This window comes from Natator depressus, chromosome 11 (assembly GCF_965152275.1).
Source record: "Natator depressus isolate rNatDep1 chromosome 11, rNatDep2.hap1, whole genome shotgun sequence".
NCBI lineage: Eukaryota > Metazoa > Chordata > Testudines > Cheloniidae > Natator > Natator depressus.
Genome location: NC_134244.1, coordinates 42,950,678 through 42,970,397, shown reverse-complemented (window position 1 = coordinate 42,970,397; position 19,720 = coordinate 42,950,678). Strand labels below are relative to the sequence as shown.

General features: G+C 38.2%; 1 protein-coding gene across 1 annotated transcript in view; it reads right to left on the bottom strand.

Moving 5' to 3' along the window:
- The window catches only part of MTX2 (metaxin 2), a 49,339-nt gene that overhangs the window by 18,115 nt on the left and 11,504 nt on the right, over positions 1-19,720 (bottom strand). The window contains exons 2-3 of the mRNA XM_074967645.1: positions 8,359-8,406; positions 7,331-7,377 (exon numbers count right to left, since the gene is read on the bottom strand). Of these exons, the coding sequence (XP_074823746.1) occupies positions 7,331-7,377; positions 8,359-8,406 (95 nt within the window). The remainder of the gene's footprint in view (positions 1-7,330; positions 7,378-8,358; positions 8,407-19,720) is intronic.

Here is a 19,720-nt window from a genome sequence, read left to right as displayed (position 1 = left end):
CCAATTTTCTGATAGAGCACCTTTTAAATAGCATGTGTTGAATTTTGGTTAGCATTAAAAATAAAGAGAATACTCTTCCTGAACACATTGCTAAGGTTCAGAAGGGATTTGGGGCATGCCAAGAGAACACAGCAGGGTTTGCTCAGTGTCCCTCTCCTTTCTCTGTATGCTCACACATGCCTGCCATTTTCACCTTTGCTGCTGCTTTTGAAAGTTCCCCTCAGAACTATGCAATAGACTGATGTCATCATACTAGGGCATAAGATGGGAAATGAAAATGACTATACACAGTGCTATTAGAGAGCGAAGGTGAGTGAGGTAATATCTTTTATTGGACCAACTTCTGCTGGTGAGAGAGACAAGCTTTGAAGCTTACACAGAATTCATCTTCACTCCTGTTAAATGTACAAAGTAAAATAAACAAAATAGAAGATTTATTCTCTTTAGCCTTTCAGTTAGTCATCCGAGGCGTTACTTGAAACACTAGTAGGTACAAAAAAAAATTTTCAAACAGAAATGTTATTTTTCAAGTTGACAATGCGTCTACTACTCCAGAGTATCTCTTAGTGAATCATCCACTAGGTTTTTCCATCTCAAAGCAGAAAATACACACCCACTAAAAACAATACTCTAAGCATAAATTCCAATTGGATGTAAATAATATCAAGATTTCAGTATTTAAGGTCAGAATCACTACCTCCCGCCCTCTTATTCCAGAGCTCAGACAGTTCGCATTCTATATCCCCGTATGAGAAACCCTACTTTCAGATGACAAGCTCCAGGCTTCTTTCAGAGGAGACACACATTATCAGTTTCATAATTAAGTCCAAACCATTGTAAGTAATATCTCATTGACTAGTATTTTAAAAGCACTCACAGAATGCTACTGTGAAGAAAGAGATTTGTGTTTTCATTCTTATTCTGTTTCATCAAGACACAAAGGAGAATCTGTGATGACAACTGAAGAATTATTCTTCCCCTTATTGAAGGGACGTGTTTTAAAATGAAAAACCATGAACAAATCTACAAAATAATTCAGTTTTTATATCAAACAGCTGCAGACATTGTAATTGAAATAGTGTGTCTAAGGCTACAAATGAAAACTGTTCAGTATCATTCTTTGAGTGACAGATTAAATTCCTAATCCAGTTGTGGTAATGGCCACATTTGTAGTTTAACATAAATTAAGAGCTTAACTATATTTGCGACTATTTTAAACAAAATAACAAATTCCTTTGTACCTGTGAATGTAATTTATAGCAAAGCCAGGTTCATTTTCCAAAACAATCTATTTTACACTGCAGCAGAACACTGCTATAATGGTATAATGTAATTCTCGTTGTAGAATGTGGAAAGAGTAGATTCACTGGTAGTACAGAGGAGGTTTTGAAGATAAATGAAGATGCTATTCATTCAGGGGTAATTTCATCTCAGAACTATATGAAAGATGTTTCACTCACATGCTGTAGTTGCATGGCTAGGGATATAAGTGTATTTTCAGCTACAAAGTAATGCTGCTAGATCGATTATGTTGATACTGTATTTCTCATCATGAAGAATTTTAGCTTTTATTCTGTTTCAGAATGGACTGTCAGATTTTCATTTCACTACTGAATCTTTGTTTTGTGTAGGGCAACAACTTAAAATTCAGCTTACTGTTTAGCTTCAGAAACAAAATTACACAATTCATATGCTAAAATCACAAGCCTGCAAAAAACTATCAATCATGGGTGATATACGTCAACAAGTTATCAAATAATTGTGTAAATAAGCAGTTAACCTAGGCAATTTAAACTTCTGTTGCATAATCATCCCTCTTTGATGCAATACTACTAGCCAATTCTAGCCCCCTTCTTGCAGCAACACATAGACCAAATGCATGGTTTCTGCAACTGATACTAGATTTTAATATCACTCACTATGTGTTCTGATACCACAAATTAGTACCACACACTATATGGTAACCTGCCTGAAGGTTTTAAAGTATCAACATGTTTTAGGCTTGTGTAAATACCATTTTGAGAGAGAGAGAGAGAGAGGTTACAAAAATGGTTTATAATGTAAAGTGTTAGGAAACCTAAATATAGGGTCATTGTTATACAATATACATAGTATTTAAAGCAATACATATATACTTAGCCTCACATTTTATATAAGAATGTAACAGAACACTCACTTCTGGAATTTAGAATTGAATACTAAAGAGGTCTTAATTCCCCATTCATCTTGAGCAAAATTCACACCCTCCCTTTCCTTCCAGCATAATGTCTGAGTAATTGAATTTTGTGTGGGAAACACCATAGAGATTGTGGGGACAGAATCTACTTCCAGTCCACAGGCAGACTGCAAAGCAGCCTGTCTGTTATTCCGTCCCACAAGCTAGAATACTATCTGCAGACCCGCCATGCCCTCTTATTTGAGGCCCATAGATTCATAAAACGCACAAATCCAATTGCCCCACTTCTGGTTTCTCCTTGACTGCTAAACGTTACAGAGGTCTCAATAAATTTGGTTTCCAGACTTTCTTAAGGTCACTGAAATAACCCTTATTCAGTCAGGTTTTAATTTCTGTAATTTCTCTTCTTTTATGTGTTTCAGTCATTATATGGATTACATACGTGATTCACAAATAAAATGCCTTATTGACTTGAGAGCATAGAGGCTGGTACAAGGAAATAAAATATAGGAACTGGAAAACACCATCTTTTGCTTTTTGTATTGCAGTAATGTCAATAAGGACTGGGGCCCAAATGTGGTAGGTGCTGTGTAAACTTGGAGGAAGACCATCCTGAAGAGTTTACAGTTAAAAATAAGAGTTATTTAAACAGTATTATGTAAGTTATTAAAATTGAGTGTTAGTAATTTCCATTTTGTTTCTCTCTCTCACAAACATAGTAAAATGGTACCATAGAGAATCAACACAAAATCCTTTTGTCAAATTCTTAAGGTTCTTCTTCCAAAATTAGAGTGTGTGTTTAAGGTACAACAGAATACAGCAGGCAGAAATTGTAAAATTTGAGGCATTTAAATAAGAGTTTCATATCTGGGGAAGGATTTGGGGGACAAAAATTATATCTTTATTTTTATTGCTAGGTGTCTGTTGAGTCCTTCCTACTTGTCCATAGGATTAAATAAATGGCTGGGCAAGGGAGACCAGGAGAGTATTTTGCATGTATACACTGGTCTACAAAATAAAATAAAAATATATTAGAAAACCACTGCTTTAAAATCAAGAAATTTGCAGTTTGCCAGAGGGAGTTATCTTGGGAGTATAAAATGTTCTTCTTTGCAATAATACAGTAGTGTGTGTGTATATATATATACACATACACACACAAACCATACTATATGTATTTAGGATGTCACTGATTAATATTCTCGTAATGGTTTTCATTGTTAACTACATCCACTCCTTTTTGGATATACAGAGGTTTAGCTATTGAGATACTGTTTTTATAGTAAGCAGAAAGGAAAAACAGGAATACTGAGTAATGGAAAATTCCATCATAAATAAGGTGTAGGAAATTATTTTTGGGGAGGAAGATGATAGGAACACAGTTATATCACTTATCTTGATTTTTGCATGTAATTTTTCATTAACTTTAATGGGAGCAAGGCTGCACATATCATGGGAAGAAAAGAGACTTTATTCTATGTATGGCATTCTCTACCCTGTAGTAGGATAATCATCACTGAAATTACACCATTTTCCTTTTATATGAATTTCTTTGTTGTGAAAGTAAATTGACATTTTGTATCAAGATTTGCAGCATAAAATCGAATTATCTTCATTTCCAGTAGGACTGTATAATATACTGCTTTAGTTTAATGGACAAGCAGTGTATACCAAACACCATGAAAGATTGATGGATTCACAATTAAATCTACTTTCAGGAATTGCAGGTTACCCAAATATATATATATATATATCTCCAAGCAGGATCAGCACAGGAGTTCCACTATGGGAATTTTTAATTAAACATAAGAAGGCATTAATATTCAGTATAATTACTATATCATATCCCTTTCTAAAAAAGGTTACCCCCAGTCACATATACCCAGTCTTAAGTTTGCACTGCGATGAGCAAAGAATAGGCCATGTAACTCCATTCAATATTTTAAAAATGTACATAATTAATTCCTTATACTGAATCTTTAGCCGTTATAAGAAAATGTCTGCAATAAATCACTCACTTACACACAGAGAGAGAGAACTTATTTTGCTTTCCACAGTATCTGTTCCATAGCCAAGCAGAAACTGACATGCTAGATCAGGGGTGGGCAAACGACGGCCTGCGGGCAGGATCCGGCCCATGAGGGCTTTGGATCTGGCCTGCGGGATTGCCACCCCCTTGGTGCCATGGGGCTAAGGCAGGCTGCCTGGCTGCCCTAACCCTGTGCCACTCCCGGAAGTGGCCAGCACCACGTCCCTGCGGCCTCGGGGGGAGGAGCGGGGGCAGAGGGTTCTGCACACTGCCCTCGCCTGCGGGCCCCGCCCCCCGCAGCTCCCATTGGCCGGGAATGGGGAACCGCAGCCAATGGGACCTTCAGGGGAGGTACTCGCAGGCAAGGGCAGCGTGCGGAGCCCTCTGCCCCCGCCCCACCCCCGTCCCCCAAGGGTCGCAGGGACGTGGTGCTGGCCACTTCTGGGAGTGGCGTGGGGCCAGGGCAGGCAGGGAGCCTGCCTTAGCCCTGCTGCATGCTGCTGCCACCCCAGAACCGCTCAAGGAGTGGCGCCGGGCCAGAGCCTGCACCCCGAACCCCTCCTGCACCCCACACCCCAACCCTCTGCCCTGAGCCCCCTGCCACACCCTGCATCATTCCTGCACTCCAACCCCTTGCCCTAAGCCCCCTACTGCACTCCACACCCATCCCTGCACCCCAACCCCCCTGCCCTGAGCCCCCTTGTACACCCTGCATCCCTCCTGCACCCCAACCCCTTGCCCTAAGCCACTTCCTGCACACCGCACCCCCTCCCACACCCCACACTCCCTCTCGCATCCCAACCCCCTGCCCCAGCCCTACATTCATGGCCCTGCATGCAATTTTCCCACCCAGATGTGACCCCCGGGCCAAAAAGTTTGCCCATCCATGTGCTAGACGCATGGTAGCGTTACCACTTGTAAAGACTGTGGTCAGCTTTTATTTTAACTAATTGCTTAGTAAGTCATTAGTTATGCCCTTTTATAGATATATATATTTATTCGTCTATTCTTTGGGAGCCAGCCAAGACAGACATCATAAAGAGGTGCTATGATGGAAAGGAGATTTCTAGAAGGATTTGGTGTGACAGCCAAATTATGGCAAGTTTAGGGTTTTATCTAAACCACCTTTCCTGAAGGATCTCCTAGCAGCCTCCCCACCAAACCCCATTTAATCAGAGGAACACTGAACTCCGAGGCATCTTCACCATGTGGAAGCCCAAAGAAGCAATGAACAACCTGTGTGCTACGTCTAAGGGAAATCCACGTACCATAGGTCAGTGGTTGAGAGATACTGGAGAGAAAAAGAAAGGCAGCTTGTATAAGAATATATTGAGGAAAGAAGTCCCAGGTATTGGCTTCCTCTCTTCCTACCCCAACACATGCCTATCCACCCCTCCTTAAAAACACAGACACAATTCATCAGAAAAAGATACAACTGTTCCTGTTTTTGATGTTGCCTAATGCAATGTATGCCAGGTGAGCTAATTTTAAAACTGCATGATCATTAAGCTATTTTTTTTAAAATTACACATCCTAATATTTATATTTTGTGGACAGCTACTTTTTTTTTTTTTTTTTTTGAGATCACAACTGTGTTCCTAATACAGATTCTTCTAAACTGATACCATTCCCCCATACAGAATAAAATTGTTCCATAAAGTTTAAATCAGATATCTGCCAAAGTCATATTTATAGTCATGGCTACTATCAGCTGTCAAGCCAAAGAATATTGAAGAAAAACAGGCATTTTTAATATATTATGGTTAATATATCATCTAAGTGACATGTACAGGATAACAATAGGATTGGAATGGTCAAGCAAAATGCTACATAGAAAAGGAAACTTCTGTTTTGTTTGGAAAGAAACCAAAACCACACCTGTAACCCTGATGGATGGATAGAAGATTCATGAGAACTACATAAGCAAGCGTTTCTGGAGCTAAAGCTAACATTGAGAGCAAATGCTCAACAAAACTCCTTATTTCTTTCCACTGTAAGGAATTATTTAAAACATACTACACCACAGAGAGAGAAGGGTAAAACACTAGCATCTGTTTTTCAAAATAAATGGAAAACTTGTCCACCTATCAATGAAACAAGATACTTTGGAGGTGGTGGGGGGAAGGGGCTACCAAAGGAACACTGGTATTTTCCAGACTCTTGGCAAAAAAAATATTATATATCTTGGACCAAATAAGGTCCATAGAGGATTGCTAGAGTGACCAAAGAATCCTGAACTTTTGATTGGCATTTTTACAAAATACAGGTTAGTGGACCTTTTACATGATATCTCTAATGGTCCCACTCTGACCAAAAGAGATGCAGCCTTCTGGGATACATAAGCCCCCAAAGGGTTATATTAACTAGACTACATAGGGGGAACAAGTAGAAGTGAGGGAATAAATCAACCCTCTTCCACAGCCAATACTAGAGTTGCTTTGGAGGATGAGGAACTTTTCTTGCCAGCCAGTCCCTCTCTACTACTGGGAGCAAGTATCCCGTCAGAATAAAGAGAAGCCTCTGGGGTCACTGAACTTAACAGGTTAATGGAGTTTACATGGACTTTCCAGCCACAAAGGCACTTTTAAGCAAATTAGAGCCTTTACCTCTAACACATACTGGAGTGTACAAATATACAGTGGATTCTAACTCTTTACATACAGTGGACCTGGATTCCTTGTGTTTTGGGGATATTGGCTTTGAGGGTAATGTAACCAACAAGCATATGAGTGGTCTTTGGGAGGACAGCTTACCCTAAACAACCCAGAAGGTGGACGACAGCTGGAAAGACAACAACAAAGGTCAAATATGAGCTGCCAGTAGTGTGTCCAATTCCGATTATAAATAGGTAGACAGATGTAAATATTAACAGATGCATAGGCACTAATATTAGGAATCTTAAAAACAAAATCAGTAACACCTCAATGATAAAGACTAAAAAGGAATAATTTCAACTTGAAAAATTATGTTGTGTCCAGGAACATAAAATGTTAAATCTACAAAGTACTTAGAAAATTTCTAAATATGTCATTTGAATACTTTTTATGTAATTTACTTAGGATTTAATCCTTCCAAGAAATATTTTAATTTAACATCTCTCTATTTTAAAAAAGATGATGCTTTACCTGAACAGCAAGAGAAGATGCATTGTCAGAAAGCAAAATTTGCTCCTCTGTAGAAAGAAAATGAAAGAATATAATTACAAGAAATAGTTCTTCTTTAGTTATTCATGTGTAACTGCATAACATTCTGTGTTAAATCTCTTGTATATAAATTAAAAGGGCAAATACTTCAACAGAGAATATATGCACCATTAGAGTAATTTTATGCTATGCTATTGGACAACGAAACATGAGATATGAATACAAAACTATACCAGGAATATTTCTTCTAGAAATGCCCTCCCCTTTATCTTATTTTACCAGAGATATACAATTAGAAACCTCAACTAAAAAAAAAGAAAAGTGTCTCAGTTTTAAGCCAATTATTACTCTACTAATCAAAGTTAAATAAAATAGCATCTTCATAATTCCTCTAGCTAAGAAGTAAAAGCTTTCAGAATCCTCAAAAAAACAGCTTGCAGTTAATATTGCACACTGTGTCTAGGTCTGTCACACAAAAGAAAGATGACAAGTTCGCTGCAATAAAAATTCCATGCTTAGAAGACTAGGGCTGCTACCTATTAGTCTTCATTACTTTGCAGTCTTCTGACAACTGTAGCAGGCTGCTGAGCCCCAAATGGGGGCCATAATGTGATCTGATGATATATGAAGAGCTGCTAAAGGGAGCCTGAACCATCCTAGCCTATACATTTTAACAGTTCCTTTTTACTGAGAGCCCACTTTACCATAAGACTTCAGAAATCTGCTGCCTCAGCTATTGGTGCAGTAAATCTGCCAACGGTGCCTGCAACCACATCATTTTACACTGCCTACAGCAGCCAATATAATGAGTCAATAATAAACCAAGGACCTTATAGGCCATGAATAGCTGGTTTATATTGGCAGATGCAAGCTTAGCTAAAACCTCTGACCAGACAAACACAAAGGAATCTCTTCTTAACAGTTTCTATTTTCCCTGAAGTTAATTATATTACTGTATATTTAACATTTTTAAAAATAAAATCATTAATTGTAAAAAATGATGTACCCACCCTTCAGTTGCTGATACAATGCAGCATTTTCAGGCCAAGGTTCTGCAGCTGTGGAAAGAAAAGAAATTCATAATTAAGCCAACCAACCAACAATATGCTAGCGGACGTGAACTGATCATGAACGTTACCTAGAGCAGAAATAGAATTTTAGAGCCACTAATGCAAAATTTGACCTACCTTAAAAATGGCCCACTGTTATTCACACTGCTCTCCTTTTCCCAGGGAATGGAAAGGGATGGGAGAAAAGAGAAATCTGATTCCTCCCAAAAACGAAGGCTGCAATATTCCTTAAATTCAAGCTATGCCAAAGGGTGACCTTACTGCTCTAAAACCATAGTAGCAGATTTCTTCCTAAGTGTAAGAGTTCTTGTACACATTCCCAACAAAACATACCATGCTCCATTCTGCCCACTCACAAGACAAGTAATTTAAAAGCTGTAAGATAAAGAATTCCGATAAGAACAGAACAGACACGCAGAGGAGAGATGGCACAACTGGCAGTTACAAAACTAAGTTTAAGAGTTTGCTTTTGGACAAAAAGTTTTCTGCTGTTTTAATGTTGGTTCTTGATTCAGCACCCCCTATAACAGAACCACTCAGCTAAGTGTTTGGGCACTTCAGAAGGCAACACACCAAGTAGACAGTAGTACTAAAGGTTTATTTTGCCACACACAATATGTGACAGCACCGAAGTTGATATTTGTCAGTATTCTTTTGAAAGACTATCATCATTTGTTCAAAAAGGCAAGATAGTCCAACTAAGAATCTGTGTGTTTAATCAATCATGTACCAAGTGAATTTCTGGCATAGCATAAATAATCATCAGTACTGATGTACTATTGCTAACAGTGGTTAGATAACAGACAAAATGACATTACAATGAACTATTACATTTCTTTGTTAAATACATCTTAGATGTCCGTTTTAAGGTGTTAATTCAAGTTTTTTTGTTTCAATCAAATTGACTAGTTGCGATTAAAATTCATTCTACTCACATAAAAAATATTTTTTAAAAGCATTCAAGTCTACAAATGACTATATGTAGAGCAAAACGGAAGCCTGCCACTGGCTAAGAAAAGGTGTATCAGTTGGTCTTCAGAACTCTAAAGAAAAATACTGCATGATTTCATAATTAAAATATTCTTTTCTACTACTCCTGCACTGTTAACTTTATATTGTATGACAGTTAGACAAGATTGTAAAACCTGTAATAAATGTATACACAATCTTGCAAAAGGTCACTACCCTAACATCAAGCACAAAAAGCCTACCAGTATGGGCATGAGACGGTAACTAATCACATCCAAGTGTCATGACAAAGTGTTTTATGTTTTCTTATAGCATTTATTGCTTTTAAACCCATCCATTAAAGTTTGTTTCCTGAAATAATAATTCTTGAGATGAAATACACTCTTATTTATTTAAAGAAAAAAAAGACAACACCACAGCGTACCTGGCACCAATTGTTAAAATAATGTATCTAAATTGCATTTCTTTAATTCAGTAGAAGTCCAGGCCCATAGAAATGTTGAAATTTAGTGACACGACCACCATATGTGAATGGACCAACTACTATTTCCATGCTAAGAGGCGGAAGTACTGCCAATATCAAATGATCTGTGTGGTTTCCACCATTTGGGGATGAAGTCTAGTGAGATTTCAGCACCAAATTGACCTCAAAATGAAGCCTAATCTCAATACAGATCTGGATGTAGACACCATATTTCCATTAGGAGATGTGCTAAGAAGCCAAAGAAGCTCCTTCACTGAAGATACAGATGCACACAATATAGGGCAAATGTGAAGATACCTATTTTTGGCTGTGACAACCTGGATGTCCTGTTCAAAAATTTCAATCATATCCCATATGTTAAAAAGGACTGCCATCTTCAACCTGCTATGTATACTCAGCTGTGGACTTCACATTAATTTCGTTAACTATTACATATAGCCCTAGCTCCCAACCTCAGGTGAATGGACGAGCACAGTATAACTTCAGGGAGAAAGGTGTAATAGTTGTTTTAAGCCACAAATGTGCTCAGGTAAACCTAAACAGACTGTGCACCAGTCCAGTCTCTGGAGGCAGAAAACCTCCATCTGTTCTGTGAATAAATACAGCACAGATAGTAATGCAAACTTCCCCATACTGCATTGCCAATGTATCTCAAACCCTGATCTACAGTAACTACTTCAACGAAGTAAGAGTGTAGTACTGTCTGCGTTCAGTCCAGGGCAACAACAATCACCGTGCTTACCTCTCTGCTAGGTGTGATGGTGCTTGGGTGATGTGGACGTTTGTCTGAAAGAACTGGACTGAGTATCAATTTAGTTCTCACAGACTACTCATCAGATGGTAACAGCTTTTGGTCACTGAAATCTGGCCTAGGATAGTAAACAACAAACTTAGAAGAAGAGGCTTCATATTCTGTTACTCATCATCCCAAAAGAACCACCTTATAAGATTTACCTTAGATTCTTGCACACTGGGCCAAGTGTCCTGGAAGAGTAGCCAAACTACATTACAAAGGGTACACTCTCAAAGGTCTGCACAATTCTCATTGACTTGACTGAGAATTATGTTATTAAACACCTATACACTACTCTATTACTCACCCTGTATCTTGTGGGCACCCTATATGCAGTCATTTCATATATTGCTTTGGACAGAGGTTTAATACCACAATATAAATCTGACAAATGACAAGCCATGAAAGATGGAAATTTAATTCAGAATAGTATCATTAGAGTCCCAAAGACTACTTAAAAGTCGTCATAATCCCAAAAATCTACTGCTCAGGAAGACTAGAGCCCCTATTTTATGACAGCAAGGAAAAATTTTAAAAGAGATGCCATGTGTCTCCGTAACAGGAGAAAAAGAGTATAGTATTTTTAATGTACAGCACGACTCCTGGCTTCTGTAGGTGAAGACATAATTTGTAGAATAATAGGCACTAATATTACATGCTGCTTCAGTTCTGTCATATTTCCAATCCATCAAGTTGATTAATGCTATAATAACTCTACACAAACTTATCATTGTGCACTAATGAAGTCAAATCCAGTTTATCCTTCAGCAACTAGATTATTTTGGTCTCCAGATGTTAGTTCTCCAGCTAACTAAGGCCAGCCTGGCAGTGATGGGGCAGAGGAAAAGCAAGAAATGTGACATATACCCAATTTTGAAAGTTTTCTGGAGGGGATCAACTTCATAGTGTCTCAGCAGCATCAGATCCAATAGAACAGACAACCATCTTCATCGCTAGCTTACAGTATGAAATAATTGACTGGTTATATGCCTTATGGACTGCAAGTTATTGTTGAACCTCAGGAATATGGACATGACAGAGAAGCTAAAACTGATGGTTCAGCAGATGGAGCATTGCAGTGATCAAAGAAGCTAAACGGTAGTTAAACCTGGCATGTAAAAGCTTCTATAGTTTTTAAAAAGAATATAAAATTTAGTTATTGAAAACTTTACTAAACGTCATGTGCGTTTGATTAACCATAGCAGTTGTTTACTCATCACTGGTGCGTTTGGAGAACAGCAGCATATAAAACTAACAGACATTGGCAGGGTTAATTGATACCAAATTAAATTCTCTAGAAAAAATCCTGAAAATTAAGAGTCATCATATGACCCAAGAAGCTTTAACTACCAAGGACAGTGGCTATATATTAAGTTGATTCCCAGCTCCTCTTCTGTCATATACTGTCCTAACCATTCCTTGATATCATTTTTTCCTGATAGAAACAAGGTTCCATATAAATCAATGTGACATGAAAGTCCTGTCAAATTCTTTGTTGCTGGGAAAATATTGCATAAGGTGCACTTTTCAGATTTAGTAATGGAATATTTTACTCCTGAAGCATTAAGGACTGGTTCAGCTAACCAATTTGTCTTTAGATTTAAAATGATCATTTCTAGTCACTTCTGATTTTTAGTTCAGTTTATCTGTCTAGGCACTTATATGCCCTGTCCCATCATCGGAGCAGGAGCATCTCACAAGCACTTGTGTAAATATATTCAAGACTCTCCTGTCAGATAGGGAAGTATTATCCCCATTGTATAGATAGGAAATTCAGGCACAAGAGAATGAAATTCACCTCTGTGCAGGGAGCCCACACAAAGCCTATGCACCCGCTCAGTTCCCAATTAAGCTTTCAAAACAGAGCTGAAGTGGGCCGTCAGTGATATATAGGCCTTGTGGAGGCTCTCTGCACAAAAGTGAACTGCAGCTAAAGAGATCAGGTGAGGTGACTCAACCAAGTTCACCCAAAATGTCTGGAAAAGCAAAAGACTGAATTCAAACCCCCCAAGTTCCAGTCCAGTGCCTCAGCATCAAGAATTCCCCTTTCTAGACTGTTAATTTTTAATGCAATTGTTTTAATTTTTGAAGTATCTCATGACATTAGAGAAATTGCCACCGGACTTCCAGTCCGGCAATCATAAGCGAGTGTGAAATTTCCAGCAGAATGGTATTGACATAGAATGGGGAAGGGAACAGAAATAATTCATCCGTGCAGCATTAGCAGCAATTCTCTTCCATAAACTATTTACAATTATTCATTTCTGTTTATTACTTTACAAAAAATAAGAAACTGACTCTTTAAGAAACTACAAGATATTAAATAGGCTTTCAAGACTTTAGTGAGGTATAGTAATGTGCTAGGCCACCATTTTACAATTTTTCTTGCAAAATTCCACAGGGCATAACTAATGTAAGATAGCATAGTATATGGTGGTATGGCTTGCCTGCTGCTCAGGCACCCATTCAACAAATTTACTTCCAAACTATAGCATTCTTTTATATTACAGATAGATAAATAAATAAATGTCTTAAACCCACTGGGAGACTTCCAGATCCATCCTTTAAGCCCTTCACCTCAGAAAAGGAGATAGAAGTAGTAAGAAGAGAAGGTATTTTGTTACCGAACACATCCAACTTGAAAATTACTTGTTCCCTGCTTCTAGGAACACCGCAGAACAACAAAATATAATTTAAAAAGTAATGTTTTTACTCAATATTTATGATAATGCCTACTTACACACTAGTTCAGCCCCATCTACAAGGTAAAGAATTAACCACAGCACTGTCCTCTGGCACATTCATTATTTGTTAAGTGATGATGCTATATATACTCTGTGCCAAATAAGATGCAAATAAAGACAATCCCTGCCCCCAACGCCTACAAACTAACTCTCTGATATGTCCACTATGACACTAATTTACCTTGGTTTTCTTTCTTCCACTTCTAAAAATAACAGTTATTTAATGGGCTACTGAACTAGTTCATGTGATTCACTGCATGCAATTGAGGATAGAATCTAGTCCTTGGTCATTTTGGTCCATTCACCCAGTATAGTTTTCTAAAATGCCATGTAATGTTCATAGATCTCAAATGAAGGAAGGATGTGCACAGAAAAGAAATGCTCCTTCTCTGTGAAGAAGTGGCTACATGAATTAGTTTCATTTCTCTATTTTTACCATGTTCTCATGGTATACTACAATATTTAATTTGCATAAAAAGTAGGAAAAAGAAAAGCATCTGTACGTTAACAATTAGACATAAGAATTTAGGTTCACATAATGGTAAAGCCCTGTCTTAAACTAGCTAAGAGGTAGAATATTCTGAATTAAGACCAGAAATGTTGTCCTTAATTCACCTTGCTGTTTAGACACTGCACCTGGTGAGATAAGTGAACTTATATACTATTCTCAAAGGTTTCTCAAGAGTATTTCATCACAACAATGCAAACACTAAAAGCAATGGAATTGTAAATTTGGGCAATAGCCACACCTACCAATCTTAATATCCAAGTATTCGCTCACAAACCTCTCCACATTCAATCACACTGACACCTAACAGTAAAACAGACCATTTGTGATCTACCCAATTTCAGGCTGAGATTGGAGCCACAGGAAAAAGCTGCTTTGCAGTCAGTATCTTCTACCTTTAGACATCCCAAAGAAAACCCCATTGTCAGTCTCTTTCCTAGCTGAAATACAACAAAAGGAGGCAGATTACCAGTGTATTCTCCTTTCATAATGGAATAGCAAACATTTTAAGTTTTGGGGGTGCCAATGGGTCTATTAAGTATAAATATGGAAATGCTGGTAATTAATAATTTTTTAATCTCCCTTAAGATGAAAGTGTAGAAATAAACCTTGATTAATGCAATGATATTGCAGTCAAATTGGAACCAAAGCAGTTCAAAGACATCTTATCCATTAGTAGTGATCAATAAAGGAAGTATAACTAAGTTATGAATTAGCTGCCTGAACACCAGCCGATTCAACCCACCTATGTGAAGACACAGATCAATTTTAAAAAGGTACTCAAATCAATTTCATAAAATTGACCTAATGTTGTAGGCTAACAAGGGTCAAGAAAACCAGTTCATAGAGTCAGTAACTCCAAGGCTCTGCCAAAAATGAACACTAATTACTTGAAGGAAAAAATGTGTTATCCTAAGATTCATAGTTGTGCAAACACCCACCATTTGTTCTCAAATTGAAGTGCATGCATTAAATCATATACCAAGTAATTACATTATTTGGTTAAATCCATTCCCATAACCCTTCCCCTCAAAGAAGTTACCGTAGAACTTCAGAGTTATGAACAGAGTTATGAAAGAAGATCTGACAAAGTAAAGGAAACTGTTTCTGCACTTGTTTCATTTAAATTAAGACGATTAAAAGCAGAATTTTCCTCTGCATAGTAAAGTTTCAAAGCTGTATGAAGTCAATGTTCAGTTGTAAACTTTTGAAAGAACCACCATAAGGTTCTGTTCAGAGTTACGAACAACCTCCATTCCCGAGGCGTTCATAACACTGAGGTTCTACTGTACAATACAGATAGATCATGTATGTTCAGTGAATATTGATCAGCAACCTGGTCAAAGGAAAAACCCAATTTCAGCAGCAACTCTGGAATTCAGCGGCCAGCAACTTGTAGAAAAGTGTCACATGCAGAATCTCTAGCAGCCATTTGACATGATGGAATTTGCTATTTTATCCTACAAAAAGACTGACTAAATAAGTATGACCTTTGAACTGGGTGTTCTAGCTGGCATTTACTGCAAGGGTAGGGCGTTGACCCTACAAAATACTGAAAACTTTTGACTAGAGCTGAGTACCCACATCTCTCACTTGAAGTCAATGGGTATTGAGGATGCTCAGCACCACATACGAGTATCTGACAGGATGAAGATTGAAGACCTAAGACCAGTCAGGATAAAACCAGGTCAAAATTAAAAATAAAATAAAATAAAATAAAATAAATAAATGCAGCTCCTAAAACAAAATCTATATGTTTTCTGGGAGTGAGGACAAAGGGTTAGGCAACTTAAGAGGACTTATAAAGAAAATCCTCAAGAAATGACATACTATTACTTGTTCTATTCATGTGAAATCCTCCCTCTCAAAGAAATTCCATAACTCCTAGTTATACCTGTGACACTGTATGGAATCTGAGGGTCACTTTAGGATATCATGAATACCAATACTGTAAAATTGCAATGTGTGCGCCAGATATGCCACATAAGGTATCTGTGAAAATGTTATAATTTACCAAGTATGATCATCTTGTTTATACGTTTGCATCATCTTTGTATTGTAAGTTATAGATATGTGTGGTATATTTGCATTCCCAAACTTGTGCTGTGCATCTGGGTGACATCCCCAGACAGACTGGCATCAGCACTGTAGGAAATACTAGCTGCATGGCAAAAGACTATAAACAGCAGCTGCATCTTCTCCATTTTGCCTTCAGTCCTGCTTCTTACCTCTGTAGTAACTTTTCTACAGACTGAAGCTCTGAACAAAGGACTGGATGACCAATGCAAGCTGTGGATGTGTTCCAGAGGGACTTTCAAACCAGCAAACTCACCAGTACTGCTAAGAACCTGATATATGGATTTTGATAGTCTCTGTATATATTTGAGTGCTTTATCATTTAACAACTCTCTTCTTGTTTTTTCTTTTTTCTATATAATAAACCTTTAGTTTTAGGCACTAAAGGATTGGCTGGCAGCGTGGTATTTTGGGTAAGATCCAACCTAATATTGACCTGGCAACATGGCTGACCCTTTGGGATCAGATGAACATTTTGCACATGTGAGCAGAGTTTTTAAAATAACTTCTCACTATACGTCAGCTAGGTGCTGACTGGGAGCCAGAGAACTGGAATGCAATAAAGAGGGCTGTGTGATTTCTGTTTTAGCTTCTTGATAACCAGCATGGGGGATCAGAAGCACAGTTTGTGACCGGTTGGGGAGTTTAACTTCAGTGTTACCCACCAGTCTTGGGAGTATCGGCTCTCTCTTTTGCAGCCTGCCCTGACCTTGGCATTTCCAGTGAGGGCTACCCCAGGCACCCTCGGGTCACGATACCTTCCTATGCCACTCTAAATACATCATCTTCCTGCCTTAGATGAACAGCCTTCAACTACTTTTAGGCTACATCTACACCTGCACTGCTACAGTGGCACAGCAGCAGAACTGCAGCTCACAGCGCTTCAATGTAGACACTCACTACAGCGATGGCTGGGGTTCTGCAGGTAATCCACCTCCCCAAGAGGCTGTAGCTAGGTCAACAAAAGAATTCTTCTGTCAACCTAGCGCTGCGTACAAAGGTGGTTAGATTGGCTTAACTATGTTGCTCAGGGGTGTGGATTTTTCATGCCCCTGAGTGACATAACTCGCTTGACTTAACTTTTTAGTGTAGACCTGGCCTTAGATTTAGGTCACCTGACCCATTTTGACTATTATAGAATATCAGGGTTGGAAGGGACCTCAAGAGGTCATCTAGTCCAACCCCCTGCTCAAAGCAGGACCAATCCCCAATTTTTTTTACCCCAGATCCCTAAATGACCCCCTCAAGGATTGAACTCACAACCCTGGGTTTAGCAGGCCAATGCTAAAACCACCGAGCTATCCCTCCCTCCTTGAGCTACTAGGATTCAGCAAAGTACTTAGGCATGTGTGTAACCTTAACCATGTGAGGTGCCCCAATGAAATCAATGGGGCTACTCAAATGCTTAAATACCAACCTGAATTGGAACTTGGTCATCTATTATCCAAGTTATTTACATTCACTGTACTTTAAAATTTCCTCTTAAATCAGTGTCTTCAGCCTCCTGATCATTTTTTGAGGCGAGCAGGGGGCTCTTTTCTGAACACCTTCCAACTTGTCAATATCTTTCTAGTAATAAGGTGCCCAAAAACAAATGCAATATTCTAGGTGCAGTAAAATCAGAGACCTTTGCAACATCCCTACAATGCCCCTCTGCCATGTACATTGGCCAAATCAGACAGTCTCTACACAAAAGAATAAATGGACACAAATCTGACATCAGGAATCATAACATTCAAAAGCCAGTAGGAGAACACTTCAATCTCTCTGGTCACTCAATACAGACCTTAAAGTGGCAATTCTTCAACAAAAAAACTTCAAAAACAGACTCCAATGTGAAGCTGCAGAACTGGAATTAATTTGAAAACTAGATACCATCAGATTAGTCCTGAATAAAGACTGGGAGTGGTTGGGTCATTACAAAAACTAAACTTAATTTCCCCAATACTAATTTCTCCCTACTGTTACTCATACCTTCTTGTCAACTGTCTGTAATGAGCCACTCACTAACCACTTCAAAAGTTATTTCTCCTCCCTTGGTATCCTGCTGTTAATTGATTTATATCGTTAGACTGATCTAACACTTGGTAAAGCAACCCACATCCTTTCATGTATTTTTATACCTGCTTCTGTATCTTTTACTTCATACATCTGATGAAGTGGGTTCTAGCCCACGAAAGCTTATGCCCAAATAAATGTGTTAGTCTCTAAGTGCCACAAGGACTCCTTGTTCTTTTTGCTGATACAGACTAACACGGCTACCACTGAAACCTATCCCTACGTATGGACTCCAGAAGGGATGCCAGTTTGCGATACAACAGCTAGAAAGGTATTCCTCGGTTTGACATATTAGCCTACCACCTCTTTCAGCATTTCTATCTATTAGGTTTCACCCTTCAATTCAATACCTGTGTTATGAATAATTTCCCTCCTCCCAAATAAGGCTTACATTTTCCCCTCTACATTATTTGCAATTTCATTTGGTTATTTTCTAATTTCTCTGATCCATTTTGCACTATTTGTCTTGACTGTTATAAGCACCTTCTTCCAGTTCATAGTAAAATTAAATGTGCAGATTAACAGGCTATTTATACCTCCTTCTAATAATTAAAGATGTTAAATAAGACTGGATTTAAAGATCAAACCCCATAGAATCCCAATGGACACCTTCTCTTCCCTGCTTTCCTCTGCTTCCTACACCTCCAATACACACACTGCAACTTTGCACACTACTGTATCTTTCATTATAATTTTAAAAAGCCAGTCTAAGGAATGTGCCAACAGTGTAGTGGTATGTGTACCTGTTTAGTGCCCAGAGCACTGGAGCTTGGAATGGCAGCAATAGAGTCCCAGTTCTCCCACACACACCCCTATTTGTTTTAGTTTCAAAAGAGGAAAGGAAAGGAAAAAGAAAATGGGATTTTCATGGGGAGGTGCATGTATTTATCCCAAGGGGCAGGAGGAGGAAACTGGGGGGAGAGATGGGAAAAACCTGATGCTTTCCCAGAGCAATTATTGCACTCACTCTAAAAATACTTTGGACTTGTACTAACCTTTGTTGCAGTCTTTCGGTCAGTTTTCAATTCACCGGCCACTGTTCATATTCAAGCCATTTTAAAACTAAAACCTAACTTTGCAAGTAAGCTTTCATAAGTTCATATCAAATAAGAGAGTATAAAATGTTACTAACATTCAGAAATATATCTACTGTCTTCCCTTCATCTGTTAAATTTATAATTATATTTTTAAAAGTAATCAAGTTTGTCTGTCAAGAGACAAGAGAAGCTGTTACTTTAACAGAAAACATGAGACAATAAATACCAATTAGAGAAAGATTGCTTAGTCTTAATGGATCCAGAAACAACCACGGAAGCATTTTACATTTATGAGCTGTAATTGTATTACTTCTTAAACCAGGAAATAAGACTCTCTCAAGTGAAATGCACAGTATATCAAAACAATGAAAGTAAATTATTTCTCCTCTGACCTAGAAGAGATTTGACAGGCAATCAACTCAAACATAGCTATAAAACATATGGAAACTACACTAGCCTAAGGTGGTGTTAGCATTATAAAAGTTCTGTTTATTAAAAAATAACATTTAACCTGACAGTGCCCCTTTAAAACAGCTTGCATTGATGTTGACTACAGCACAGACTGCTTAAAGCTAGTTTGAAGCAAGTACAACTACTTTTGCAACATACAAGCTTGAACTATTAACATGATAT